This window comes from Pseudopodoces humilis, chromosome 7 (genome assembly GCF_049639895.1).
Source record: "Pseudopodoces humilis isolate 2021_Gansu_Grassland_sample_001 chromosome 7, ASM4963989v1, whole genome shotgun sequence".
NCBI lineage: Eukaryota > Metazoa > Chordata > Aves > Passeriformes > Paridae > Pseudopodoces > Pseudopodoces humilis.
This window is the reverse complement of record NC_142206.1, coordinates 33,546,408-33,560,325: the sequence shown is the minus strand read 5'-3', so window position 1 is coordinate 33,560,325 and position 13,918 is coordinate 33,546,408. Positions and strand designations below refer to the sequence as shown.

Here is a 13,918-nt window from a genome sequence, read left to right as displayed (position 1 = left end):
TGATTTCCTGTCAATCTTTTAGCTGTGGTAAAGACGTAAAACTCACAATCAACAAAAGTGACCTTTTTTTATCCTACTAGCATGTGAGGCAATTATTAAAATGTTTAAGTAAAAACGAAAAGAAAAAGGAGTTATTTCTGACTGCAATTTATCTATGTAAGCTGTAAAGAAAACAAATGTGCTCTGTAACTTGCTGACGTGAGCTGAGTTGGCATAGCATTAATTTTCCCATTCTTACAGTTCATAAAGGTCTCCAGATACTTGCTTTCATCATCAACAAATAATGAATTCATGAAACTATAATTAATTTTTAACACAAGATGGTTTTGCATTTCATCAGACATGTACAGTGAAAATCTTTTTCAGATCAAATATTGGCCTACATAACAGACACAACTATCATTATATAATGCTCTTTTTTAATTAAGACTCTTAAAATAATCACAATCTATATAGACTTTTGTGCACAATAGGAATGACAAATGGAAACTCCTGATTAGAAATAACAAATTTCAGATTTTAAGGAATTAAGGGAAGATATGCACAGAAAGATTCTCTTGTATCTAATTTCTGATAACAAGTCACAGGATATTCCTCTGTATCAAAACACTGGTGAAAAAATAAAAGGGGACTTGATCACAACACTGTAGTCATTGGAAGTAAGTGAGTCTCCCATTAAAATCAAAGAACTGAAGCTACTCAACTATTTTTATACCATTTATACCATAGTTTTATACCAAAACTCAAAATATTTTTAACAGTTGAAGAGAGATCTGAAGAGCAATTAAAAACTCTGGTATAGTCTCTACTAGATTTTTCCTAATGAACATGCGGTTTCAGGGGGGAAAAAGGGAAGAAAAATAAAAGAAAAAAAGAAATGCCTATATTAATGAATATGATGCATTTGGTATCGCAGAACGTGAGAAGTCAGGCAACTGTCTCTGCTTTAAATTTGAGTTAGAAAACAGATGACCACTCTCCAGAATGTGTATAATGAAAAAGATTAATATTTTCTTACACATCTTCCACTCGAACTCTCTGGTAGTCAGAAAGAATGGCTCCCACAGATACACCCTCTACTCCTTCTTTGTCCTGAAAAGAAACATGGAATATCAATGACAGCAGTATATAATGGTTTCAGCTGTAAAGATCCAGTATCTCTGCTTGCAGAATCAACCAAGAATATTTTATTTTCTGTGTCCAGTACACAGAACAGAACATGCTGGAATACAATTCTTCCACAGAAGAGAGCAGCTTAGCTGATCTACTACATGGTTATTACTCTAAAGCAGTCTACTTGACTCAAGTCAAGTCATTCTAGAAAAGAAATAACCAAGGCAACTGAAAAGTATCAGACATAACAGATTATCCTAAAGTTTACCAGACATCCTGAAAATTCCTTCCAGCTTTTCCCTATAAGTGAGGTGTTAGCTATCCTGCCTACAAATAATTATCAGCAACATACATCATACAATTAAATGAATTGTTGGTTCTTCCATGGCACACAGCACAAGAGAGTGTGGATTACTTTTTTCACTTTAAGACCAGAACAAGAAAATTCACAGGAAATTTACTCAACATCATCTTATAAAAATTCTGCTATAAAAAAAGGTTTTCCAAGACACATTTTCTCTGTCTCATTTAAATTACCTAAGCAAAAAAAGGGTACAACAAACAATTTATTTTTTCTTGTAAGCCTGCCAAGAATGTAACATTTTGAAATGCACATAGTTCCAGTATTTTGTGAGATCTTGCATTTTTCAAACTGCTTGAGTCCCAATTAATATGCTGAACTTTCTTTTCCTAAATTTTGCTTCATCTAGACCAGTAAAAGTTGTTTTCCTCTTTTAATCAAGGTCAATCATAACTACACAGCATGATTTACTTTCTGGACCTGTTCCAAATCCTGTGAAGTTTTCAGCAAGATTTTACAACAGAGTTTTCAATTATATACCTGTGATGATGCATCCTGCCCCTGTCTTTCTCCTTTGGCCCACTCTGATCTCAGAACCCCTGCTTAGCCTTGACCAAGCAAGCTGAGCAGTGAACCACCCCTTGACTTTATCAGCTGGATGATGAAGCATTGCTGACTGTACCAGGAGTTTCTGCCTGGTAAAGGTCAGGACAATTCTGACTGCAACATGCACATCAGCTGCCCAACCAAAGTGGGGAACAAAGGATAAGCCGCAATCCTTGGCAATTTAGGTAAATCATTTTCCTGAATCGTAGCCCAAGTCATTGTTACACATTTCAAAATCAAATCAGTCTTTGCCTGATGTCTGCTGACTTTAAAATTCAGTTCCTGTTTCTTATCAATAAAATTACACAGAAGGTGTTTTATTCAGAATTATAATATAAAAATGTTGTGATTTATGCCTGTCTGGGATATTCTTCCTCTATTCCCTCTAATCTATTAACTTATTCTTTACATTAATTCTCAACTCATATTTGCCCAACAATATTCCTAAGTTATTCACACCCAATATAAATTTCAGATGTAAGAAACTGTATTTATCAGAAGTCCTACATATGGTATTCTAAAAAATACATCACTATTTAAATTATGTACTTCCCCAAGTCATTAATGCATAGATCCATTAATATTAAGCTTAATGCCAAATCAAATAGTGTTCAGGTTGATGTTTCTCACATATCTAGAAGTAGTGGGAGTGAAAAAAAATTAGTTTTATCTGTCACTTGTTCATTATTCAATGATGGATCCAATAATTATTATCATTATTATTATTACTATTATCCATACTATATTATTTCTGCTTCCCTTTGAGCTTTCTCTGCAGTGTTTCAAAGCTCTTTCTAGCATAAAGGTAAATCACAGATACTTCAACTTAACTTACCCATCTACAATAACATTTCTTAAAAACAGAGTTGCTCACGTACAGTTTTCTTAAATAAATTTGATCAATTGATCCATAAAGCCTTCTTGAATCTTCAAATATATCTAAAATGTATTGTCTGTACTCCTTTATTTAATGTTATTTTAATATGCAGTCTACTGCTAAAATTGCAGTCCAGTTGCATTCTTTAATGTTCTTTTTAAAAAGGTTAGAAAGATGTGTAACAGTCTTGGAAAACATGACTGATGTTAGCAAGATAAATACTGTTTGTTTTTATTTTTGCGTAAGAATAATAACCCTAGGAATTCCTTCAAAATGTCCTCTGTCACAGTGTGCACACATCAACCAACATGTCCGAAAATATTGCCTATATTTTTGTTTATGTTATTAATTCATCACAGTTCTAAGTTACCAGAGGCAAACTATGCCATCAGCTAAGTTCAGTAAATAATGTTTTTGAAGTATCTGATACAAACAAACAGAAGGGTATACAACTGCTGTCTCACAAGTAGATTAATCTCTATGGCCACATAAATACATCAATCATACACAGTTTTCCACATTCTTTTATTACAGAATCATTGAATGGTTGAGTCAAAGGCCCATACAACCTGGCCTTGAACATTTCCAGTGATAGGTCATCCACAACTTTCTGAGCAACCTGTTTAGCAACACATACATTTCTCTTACCTCATCAAAACAAATAAGATGTTTATTATCATCACAATATTTATTACAATGCATTGCAGATCTGTAGTTACCACAATATTTTCATTGTATTTTCTTATACATATTTTCACTATGTACACTCTTCTTTCTCTAACAATGAGAAATAAATAGGTGGATATTAGAGAGTAACTATAGCATAAACTTCAAAACAAAAGATGGTATCCTCATAATAAACAAATACGGAGTGAAATCTGATTTCCCAAATGGACAGATTTACAGAATCCCCTGTTCATCCATGAAGATGGCAACTGACTTGCCCAATACATTTTAACAAGCTCACAGAGCCATAAACATATTTTTTATTCAAGTTCTGACAAAATATACGCATCAGCAAAGATACTTGCTAAGAAAACTCCCTCAAATTAAAAATTAAAGTAAATGGAAGTAGGGACTTAAATGTTCTGTTCTTATACAAACACAATGCTTCTATACTAAAATGATCTATTGCACAAACCTTTTTGTTTGGGATTTAAAAAATTCTAGCCATGAGTCCAGGGAAATTTCATAAGCATCCTATGATAAGGGAATTTTAAAAGCCACAGAAGGTCACAAAACATATCCTAAATGATCTTTGAAACAATGGTCCAAACTTGAAACATGCATCAAGAAGATTACTCATAGGTTTTGTTTTGAGGTTGTTTGGGTGCTTTTTACTGTACAAATCTAACACATTGAATGTGCATGATTATGAATGCATATATATATATATATATATATATATATATATATATACACGCAAACACAAATATGTACACATGTATGCAATTTATCTTGATGTTAGTAATGCAAAAACAAGACTATTATTGGCTGCTTGCTTACAACTTATGTTAAATCTGATTTAAATAATAACACAGAAGATTGTCTGCACTTATTCTGGTTTATTTCCTGTGATAATGTGTAAGTTTTAATTTTTGAAATTTTTTGAAGTTTAATTTAACTTTTGAAATGGCAGTACATCATGTCATTTTGCAGTTGTGGTTAGCATTTATGCTTAAAAAATTCTCACAGGTAGTTATTTATCACCATCTCCCTTTCATTCAGTTCTTCTCATGATAAAGACCAAATATAAACTTCCACCACTGTCCAAACAATAGCTTCCACAAGGAGAAACACCAATAAATGTAATATATGCTTTGAAATGAGAGAATTAATTATTATACCTACATACCATGAAATGGAATAAATTCAATCCCCCTATTTTGTCCAGTTCAACAAATTAAGGCTGGATTGGTGCAAATTCAAGAAATAAGAAGACTTGAAAGGAAGAAAAATAGAGTATGAGATAAAACAGAAAAAAAAATTATGGTCTAATAACCTCCATAAACTCCTCAACAGACAAAATTTACATAAAGCCTTGTCCCACAGTATATGTAAGCTCAGCAGTTGAAGCATGCAAGGAGTACTAACTGAAAGCTTCTTTTCCCCTGGACTTACTCTTTGGTATTGAAAGAGTTATTGGACACCTTGCAAACAGATAGCATTTTGTTTGACTAAGATTTGATCATGGTTAGCAGAGAATCCATCCCAGAATCAATAGTGCCTTCACTTTTAATGTGGAATCTGATCAGGTTTGGTACCATTAAAAGCATGTTCACAAAACTGCACTCAGCAAGGGTAAATAAAGCTGACATCTAGCAGGCAAATATCAGAGATCTACACTCAACTCAAAAGCTGAGGAAGTGAATTTGGGTAAACTCAGAAGGAAAGATGTTACATGCCATATCATATAAAAATTAACAGATAACAGAAAAACATCTGAGTAAAGTTAATATGAGAAGGTGTTTTTTCTTGGGCTGAGTGGATTTTTAAAATATTATTTTAAAAAGCATCATATACTGTTAATTTAAGCGATGATTTTCCTATGTTAAACTTTACTAATACATTTCTAGTGAAATAGGCAACTCTAAAATAAAAATAAACTGCTTCTCTGAAATATTTGGATAATTCAGAAAGCACTTATACTCAGTACAATACACTTTGTCATAAAGTATTACAACATAAAATATGCAATGTGCACATAAAACCAGATGCTAAATACAAATGTACACAGATGCTAACAGTCTTATTTTCCATATGACATTTTAAAATTTATTTTTCCCCTTTAGAGCTACAAAAAGTATTCATTTCAAATGGCAGGTAGAAAAAGAAACTTTTAAAAAGCAACTAAATAAGACATTTTTAGTAGCTTTTTTTAAATGTACTTAAGATAATTATTGGCTGTTTTAATAGTAAGTGAAATGACACCATTATTCTATATCTTGTTATAACAGTTAATTTAGTCCTGTTCAGAGGACAAACAACAATCTTCATATACAATTGTGTTAGAAAAGCTAATTGATCATTGCAACTGTAAACTGTACAAAACCACATGATTTATGTTTAAGGCATCCTAGTTTTAAAGTAATTTATTATTTTAAACAGTTTAAGGAGCAACAAAATTCAAAATTGCTGCTCTTTCTTTGTTGGCTGCACTTCCAATCAGGAAATAGTATAAAAAATTTAGCAGTTTTGTGAAAGCTCCAAAACATCACTGCTGTTTTTAAGGTGCCTTTGTTATATCCATGTACAATTCTAACATACAGATTCACAGCTAAAGTAGAAGATAAACAGAAGAGTAAAATCAATTTACACTAGCACATTGTTAATTTGTTTTTTTTCAATTAATGATAGTAACAGCAATCTGAGGAAATTACTATATATGCATTGTAGTATATACTATTGGTAGAAGTATTCTACTACTAAGTAAAAAATTTATTGCAGTGGTATCAGTATGGAGGTTTTCTATAATTTCATATTTTAATGTCTTTGCCTGACCCTTTCAGAGTTCAGCAAAAAGAAAATTAGTGCTAATGTTTTCAATTTAATTAGTATATTACATGCACTGTAACTATTAGTGGGAAATGTTATATTAATGAATGTAAAAGTTAGCTGTAAATTACCTCAGAGTTATTATCAATTTCCCAAGTTACTGCTCCTTAAGATAACCCTCTCCCTATGGTCCTTCCGGTAATTTTTCCTTGCCTGATAAACATGATGATTAAACAGCACACAGTGCAAACCTTTGATACTTTTTAAATTAAATCCATGCCCAGCCTAAGGGCTGTGTCTGATTTCAACTAAATGTGTCAGTTAATCAGATAAAAAATTATCACCAACTCAAAGAAACAGCAGCCTTAGGCTTCATCAGTGCCAGAGAAAGCTGAACAAAATAAGACATACAGACAATATCACATTATGAGTAAAGGTTACTGCTAAGCATATCACTGCACAGCGCTATTCACCACCTTAATAATGTCTATCTTAAATGATATATTGCATACAACAGCCAAAATATTAACAAAGAAAAATGAAGTGCTAGACCTGTGCCTATATATGTCTATTCATGTGTATTGCAAGAAAATTTGAGCACCGCCATTCAGAAAAACACAGAATATTCCTCAAAATTTACTGTGTAGAACAGATCTTTTTAAGAAAATGAGGTATAAACATCAAAAGAATGGTTAAACTAGATTTAATTTTTATTGTGTGCTTCACAGCTATGTCACACACGAGTTCATTTTTTATGACCAAGATATAAAATATAGTCTCTAAATGAAACTGTCTTTCCAGTTAATATCCTTCTTAAAGCTTGTATGAATAACTGAAAACCATTATCCATACTTAAATTAATATTTAAGGATATTTGTGCCTAAATAACTATTACCATACACTTGCAAAACTTCAAATTAAAGCACAACATATTTGCAGGTGGGTGACTGACAATATATACCTTAGTAACAGGACCTTTAGGCTTCTACAATTATTTGAGTGGAAAACTCTTAAATATGAGCTTAGCCTTAAAATTTGTGAAGCCTTCTAAGATCACTGGTTATAATGATTTCAAACAGAGAATATGATTTTTTCTAAGCTTTGATATGTCAGATGCAGCTGCAAGTAATCAAAGACAGTATGGAAATATTCCTGAGACATAAGGATATAATAACTCTATGTCAAATTGAAAACCCACTATTTGGTAAGGGTCTGAAGACTAGCTACGAATCACACAGATCATCTCAGTGATTGCAGATAACTACACACCATCAGGGACTTTCCTGTCTTGCACACTGAGAGCTCAAAACACATATATCTCATGCCTTCACTTCCTTAGGAGAAGTAGTTCCAAAATCAGGTGGAAATAATATAATGTGGATTTAAATGAAATCCCTGTGTGAACACTCTCATTATGAAGTTCAGAAGTATTCAGTGGCCTTATCTTCACTTGCTTTGGAAGTAAATTACCGAATAATGGTATCTATACAAGGCTAATAATATTCTGTAACTAATCTACCTTAAGAGCTAATTAGACACATTTGTACAAATGCCCTTCATAGGACATAGGCACCCTAACACCCACCTTTAAGCAAAACTGACTGCCTAACTTCAAGAGTTTTACAAATGCAATTACTGAAACACTGCCCACGCGCACACACCCATACCCACACACCCACCTTCTATTAATTCAGTGTAGGGGCTCCTTCAGTATCTGACTGCAATCACACAATAAACACATTTAATTAGGATGTGGTCCTCTTACTACCTAGAATTGCCAAATGTTAAGGGAGATGGTACAGGCATACATTGGTTTGCACATAATCAAATATACACACCACAGAAAAGGAAAAAGGAAAGAGCAAAAGAGACAGAAATACCACTCTCAAAGTCTAATATCAAACAGAAGCATATTGAAAAGACTAGAGCTACGTTCTAAACAGGAGAAATGGAAAATCTTCCACCAAAGGAAAAATCTTCCACTATAAACATATACCACACCATAAATGCAAGTTTTCCTGATATACTGGCTCTCCATTTAGCTGCATTTACTAAGTGAAAAACCAGTCTTAGAAATTAGAAATAATTAATTAATTAATTTTATATTTTATATATTAACTATTTTCATAGAATTCAATGAAGTTGCTACATCGTTTTAGATCCCAAACTATTTCAGAAGAATTTTTTCTAAATTATTTAGTTTTGATTAATTGATTCATTTTTCCAATTAAAAAAAGTCATACTAAACCCAGTAGGCATTTGGTAATATTTAATATAATAAATTTTAGAAAAAAAACATAGAATACTAAAATAAAAATCAACGCACATCCACTATTTTAAAGGCTACCTGGAGTTTTCCACAGCACTGTTTTTGTTTTCTTTAAACCTATTAACTGAGTAACTGCTAACTGAGGCCTACATTCCAGCCACAGAGGCAGGATACAAAGACTTTGACAATGAAGCAAAAGTCTCCAGCTGAACAAAAAAAAAAATTTTTTTTTTTTAAATTGCATTTTACACAGAGAATTAGCTTCAAATAAATGTCAGATTCACCTTTGGGACTTCCAGCTCTTAAATATTCAAATAATTACAGAACAAACTTGCCTGCAGACACTTCTTTCAGGAAATCTTATTTATAAAATCACCTCCACAAAGATTGATTACTTAATTCAATAATCAAAATTAACATGAACAGTCAACTCTAGATTGAACAAATGACATTACATCAGAACAACAACATGCCAGTGAACAACTACAAAACAGTCAAGTAACCTGTTGCATATTTCTGTTCTGATGCTACACTGGATATTTTAAGTGCTGGTGATTTTATGTGGAACTATTTTGCAATTAAGAGCAGTTATAGTAATCTAGAATTAGTAGTTCAAATCTGTGACTGGATTTAAAAGCTAAGTTTTTAACATACCAACATGTCTAAGCACTTCAGAATGAAAAAAAAATTAAATTATTTGTGTTATGAAGGCAGGTACTGGCCTATATTATTATGTCTCAGATCAATGTCTTGCTGAAGACAAACCACTTACTAAATCAAGAGGAAGGTCAAAGGAATATTAGTTTGTATGTTTCTAGTTAAGAGAAGTTTCATGATTTAGATTATGAAACTCAGTTCACTTGCATCATACTCTGACCTCAGACAGGCAGAATTCAATTTCTGGACTTCTTTAAATAGTATCTTTAACAAACTGTAAGAGCCAAAAGCCAGACTTAAACTAAATTTCTGAATATAGACACAAGGTCTTTTTCCCTTACTTTGACCACACAGCCTCCATGCAGACCAGTTTCTAGATGCTAATGGCAACGTACTCCTCCACAATGAACACCAACAAGACATGGATCCAGTACAACATCTACAAACTAAACAGACTCTATTACTCATGTTATCTGAGGCATACAACATGGTTTGGGGCATCCAAGTCATTAACAGACTTCCACTGAGGGAAGCTACTCTAGGAAAATATCATACAAAAATTGTCTGGTCTCATTTATTTCTATATGAGTATTGTCAAAGCAATGTTATTTAATGAAGTATTTCAGAACTCAGGATTCAGGAAAATATCGAGGTATGAAAGTAACTTGATTTTTGTTAGTAATTCTATAAGCAAACAGTCCTTTTTGAGAAAGTAAAGCTGCAGGCATGATGTGATACCTACTTTTCCTTTTTTTTTTTTTCCATTTTTTTTCCTTTTTGCAACAGCACAAGGCTCAGAAATATGGTAGAAAAACATTCTTAAATGAAAATAAGCTATTTTGTCCATTAGAACCAAATCTTTTTCTCCCTTATGTTGTCTTGTAAAGAAATTGGAAAAAAACTATCATTTTTATTTCTGTAAAATTCACTCTTAGATGCCACAATGTGACAGCAAGGTAGTTGCCTGTTTATTTTTACACATTCTAAATCATGTAAGAATTTCCAGTTAAATAAGTCAATTTTACTGACACTAACAAGTATGATAAGTAGATATGTTTATATACATTTAGATAATTCATTCTTCCATATACTACATCTTTCAAAACTGCATTTCACATTGTAAGGTAAATCTATGTAAGGTGCACTCATATACCCACACTCTCATGCCCTCGCATATAGATGCATTTTCACATTGACACTGAACTTTACCTACCTTAAAAGGAAAAATATTCTCAATAGGACAACTTGCTTATACTCTTCTTATGACTTCAACTCCAAAGAACTGTACAAACCTTTACTGTTTATCATAATACTGAATGTTCAGCCTTTGCAACATCCAGTATTTGTAGAAAAGAGCTCTTGAAAGTATTTATAAATCAAACTCTCCACCAAAATTATACTGTTAAACTTAGCTTTTCAGCAACTAGCCTCTTAGAAGTAACACCTGGAGCATACTGTGCTGGAGCAAAATATCACATTCTGTAAGAAAAAATAAATTTAAGCCTGATCAAGACATGAAATTATTCAATGCAATATTTGAACAAGTCATGCAAACACAGTAAAAAGTGTTCATTACCACTTGCCTGAAATACTGAACGCATTCAGTAATCTGAAGTACTTGAATAAAAAATATGTAATATGACAAGCATGAAAAACAAAGTTTTAACTTCATAGTTCCTTGATGAAAAAGAAGACATTTTATCAGTAAGTCTGTAGATTTGTAACCTACTCTTACAAACAGCTAATTCACATCTACCTTTATGCTGAGTCATGTCTACCAGTAACATTAACATACTTTATAACTAATTAATAATGTGAAGATGCAAAAGATGTTCAATCATTCCTGAACTGTCACAAAAACTGTAACACCGAAGTACATGTAGAGTAATTAAGTGACTAATAAATTAAAAAAAATTAACTGTTGACAGACAAATTAAAAACCCTGAAGCTTTCACAGGTTTTTTACCTTAAAATGGTACCTTCTCACAAAGTGCCAAAGCCTTTTAGGAATATAGAAAAACTATTATAACAAATATTATTATAGTGGCACGAGTGAAGGTGAAATTACCGGATAATGAGTGTATGAAAAGAAAGGCATAGTTGAGGAAGTAAGATTTACTACATTTCATTTGGCATTATTCTAATGGAAAACTGTTGGCCATCATGGTCAAAGAAAGGTGGACAATTTTCACCTGAAAATTTCCTGCATGAATCAATGCCACTTGTTCTGCTATATGTGCACAAGTGTTGGCAAATTGAGTCCCTCTAAAAATTTCTTCAGAATTTCATATACACATTTTCAAGCCACTAAATCATTACACTGCTATTCTTCTATGAGCATATAATTGACTGGATAATTGGCATGGACTCTGAGTACACAAAAACTCATAAAATATCTCTAATAAATACTGCAAATTTCAATTTTTCCCCATGAAAACATGTTTCAGATAAACTATCTCAGAAATATTCTTACTATCTGCACTGCCAGTAATCCTCTCTTCTGATCTTATAATCACTCCTCCTTACATAAAAGCAGAACACAGGACTTTCAAAAACAATGTGCTGGAGGAAAACAGTCTATTGAAAACACAAGTCCAAAAGAAAAGCCTCTTTCTTTTTGTACTTGGAACAGAAACCTCATGAACCCTCCTTTAATCTTGAAAAACATTTTTGTTACTTCTCTGTAAACCTGTCAACAGGGTTTGGAAATTAAAACTGCTAGGAATCTCAGTAATTTAACACCTGATGTTTGTTTCATCAAATTAAGTTGGTATGGTAAGGTTATTTACTTTGCCTAAATAACGCTGAGACTAGAAATCACATGAATAAGAAACAGTGAATAAAACTGAATTTAATGAAGGCATACTCATGATTTTCAGATTCTACTATGCCCTATACAAACTTAAAGCAATCCTGATAAAATATTCTTTAAAAACCAATCCCTCACTTTCTACATTAATATACATTTTCTTCTAATTTTTGGAAGCAATCCTCTTCCAATTTAAGTATTGATACAATAATTACTGTTTCAGAACTACAGTCTCTACACTGCATTTCCCATAATAAGAATTCATTGAGGTTTTAAGCTTCTTGAGCAAAACAAAGAGAATTCTGCACATACTTAGTGTTATTTTATGCTAGTCATCTATGGCTTCATTTATTTATATTGATGAAAAAATTGCAACTTTTGATAATGTCTTTCCCAGATTGCAGAGAAGCACAAAATACCACATTATGATTTTCAGGTTTGATTCTCTTATAAAGTGCATTTGTTTGGATATTTGTCCATCATTGTGTTTGAAAAAAATGCAAGGTCACCTAGCATTACGAAAATTGTAGCAATGACTTCAAGTCTTAAGAGAAACATTCCCAAACAGTATCAAATTATGCTGACAAACTTAAGAAAGTTTACTTGAAGAATCAAATTTTTGTCTTCATTGAGCTGCTTATCAGAAAGAATCAAGGGTTCTTTCCAATATTTTCTTGTCACAATAGAAACAAGTACTTTTCTATATTATTTCAATGCAATATATATGTGCTGAATGATCATATTGCAGACACTTCACATTTTCAGCTGCAGCCACATGAAAGTCTACAAAAGTTGTCCATGACTACCTTTGCTCAGATATGGTAATTTGCCAGAAAAATAGCTTGATAATACATTCTTAAGGATAACATTCTCACACTTACAATAAAAGCATTTCTACATTTGATATTTAGAGCTTATTAATTAGAACCAACTAATAAAGGTATGGAACCAAAAAGATGCCCTGAACAAATAATGCAATATTACCTCTAAGTAAAAGCATGTTAGACATATGGCAAGATTGTTACACCTAGTGTAGTAGGTCCACATTGCCTCTCAATTCCCGTTTCATACCTTATGCTCAGAGTATACTGCCATAAACTAGTCTTTACAAAGTAGAAGGTGACTGGATTTCAGGTCCCTGAGGAGAGAACAACTTATGACACATTTCTCCAGTAACAGTCCTTGAAGTCTCAAAAGCTTCCAGTCCAGTCCAAACTTCAAAATGTCCTCTTAACTGCACTGCATTAAGGGTATTCACCTTATTTTAATGAATGACAACTAAAATTGCCATCTCTCACAGATGGCAGTATCTGCCAGAGTAGCAAGGACTCTGATGTAAACATCAATACTAGGAAAGTATTCTACCTTTTTAATATCAGACATTTTTTATAGGTCTTTGGACAAAATGTAGTATTCTGAATTTTAAGAAAAAATATGGGTCTTAAGCAGTGATTGAACTTATGCATGTCCATTACTGGATGTGTGTAATTCTTCAGCAACAGCATATGCCTGCCACATCATGAGATGAACTGAGTAATTTAATTTTTTTGGAGCTGTCTAAGTGGTTAATAATGATGCAAACAGATTATTAATCTATAAAGAGCTTCATCAGGTGTCTCCCCTCTAAATCTTTATTCAGTTCTTATTTCAAGCCTTCTCTTCTCCTACAATAGTTTATATGATCCATAAAATAAGGCACTCATTTTAATTACAAGATGTGGGGCTCTTTCCCACTGACAGATCCTCATTTTCTTTCCAAAATATTGCCTTTCAATTTCTAAATTAATTTCA

At 32.5% G+C, this 13,918-nt stretch overlaps 1 protein-coding gene across 1 annotated transcript in view; it reads right to left on the bottom strand.

Moving 5' to 3' along the window:
• The window catches only part of DPH6 (diphthamine biosynthesis 6), a 196,570-nt gene that overhangs the window by 151,919 nt on the left and 30,733 nt on the right, over nt 1-13,918 (bottom strand). Inside the window, exon 4 of the mRNA XM_014249736.2 lies at nt 1,019-1,092. Within this exon, the coding sequence (XP_014105211.1) occupies nt 1,019-1,092 (74 nt within the window). The remainder of the gene's footprint in view (nt 1-1,018; nt 1,093-13,918) is intronic.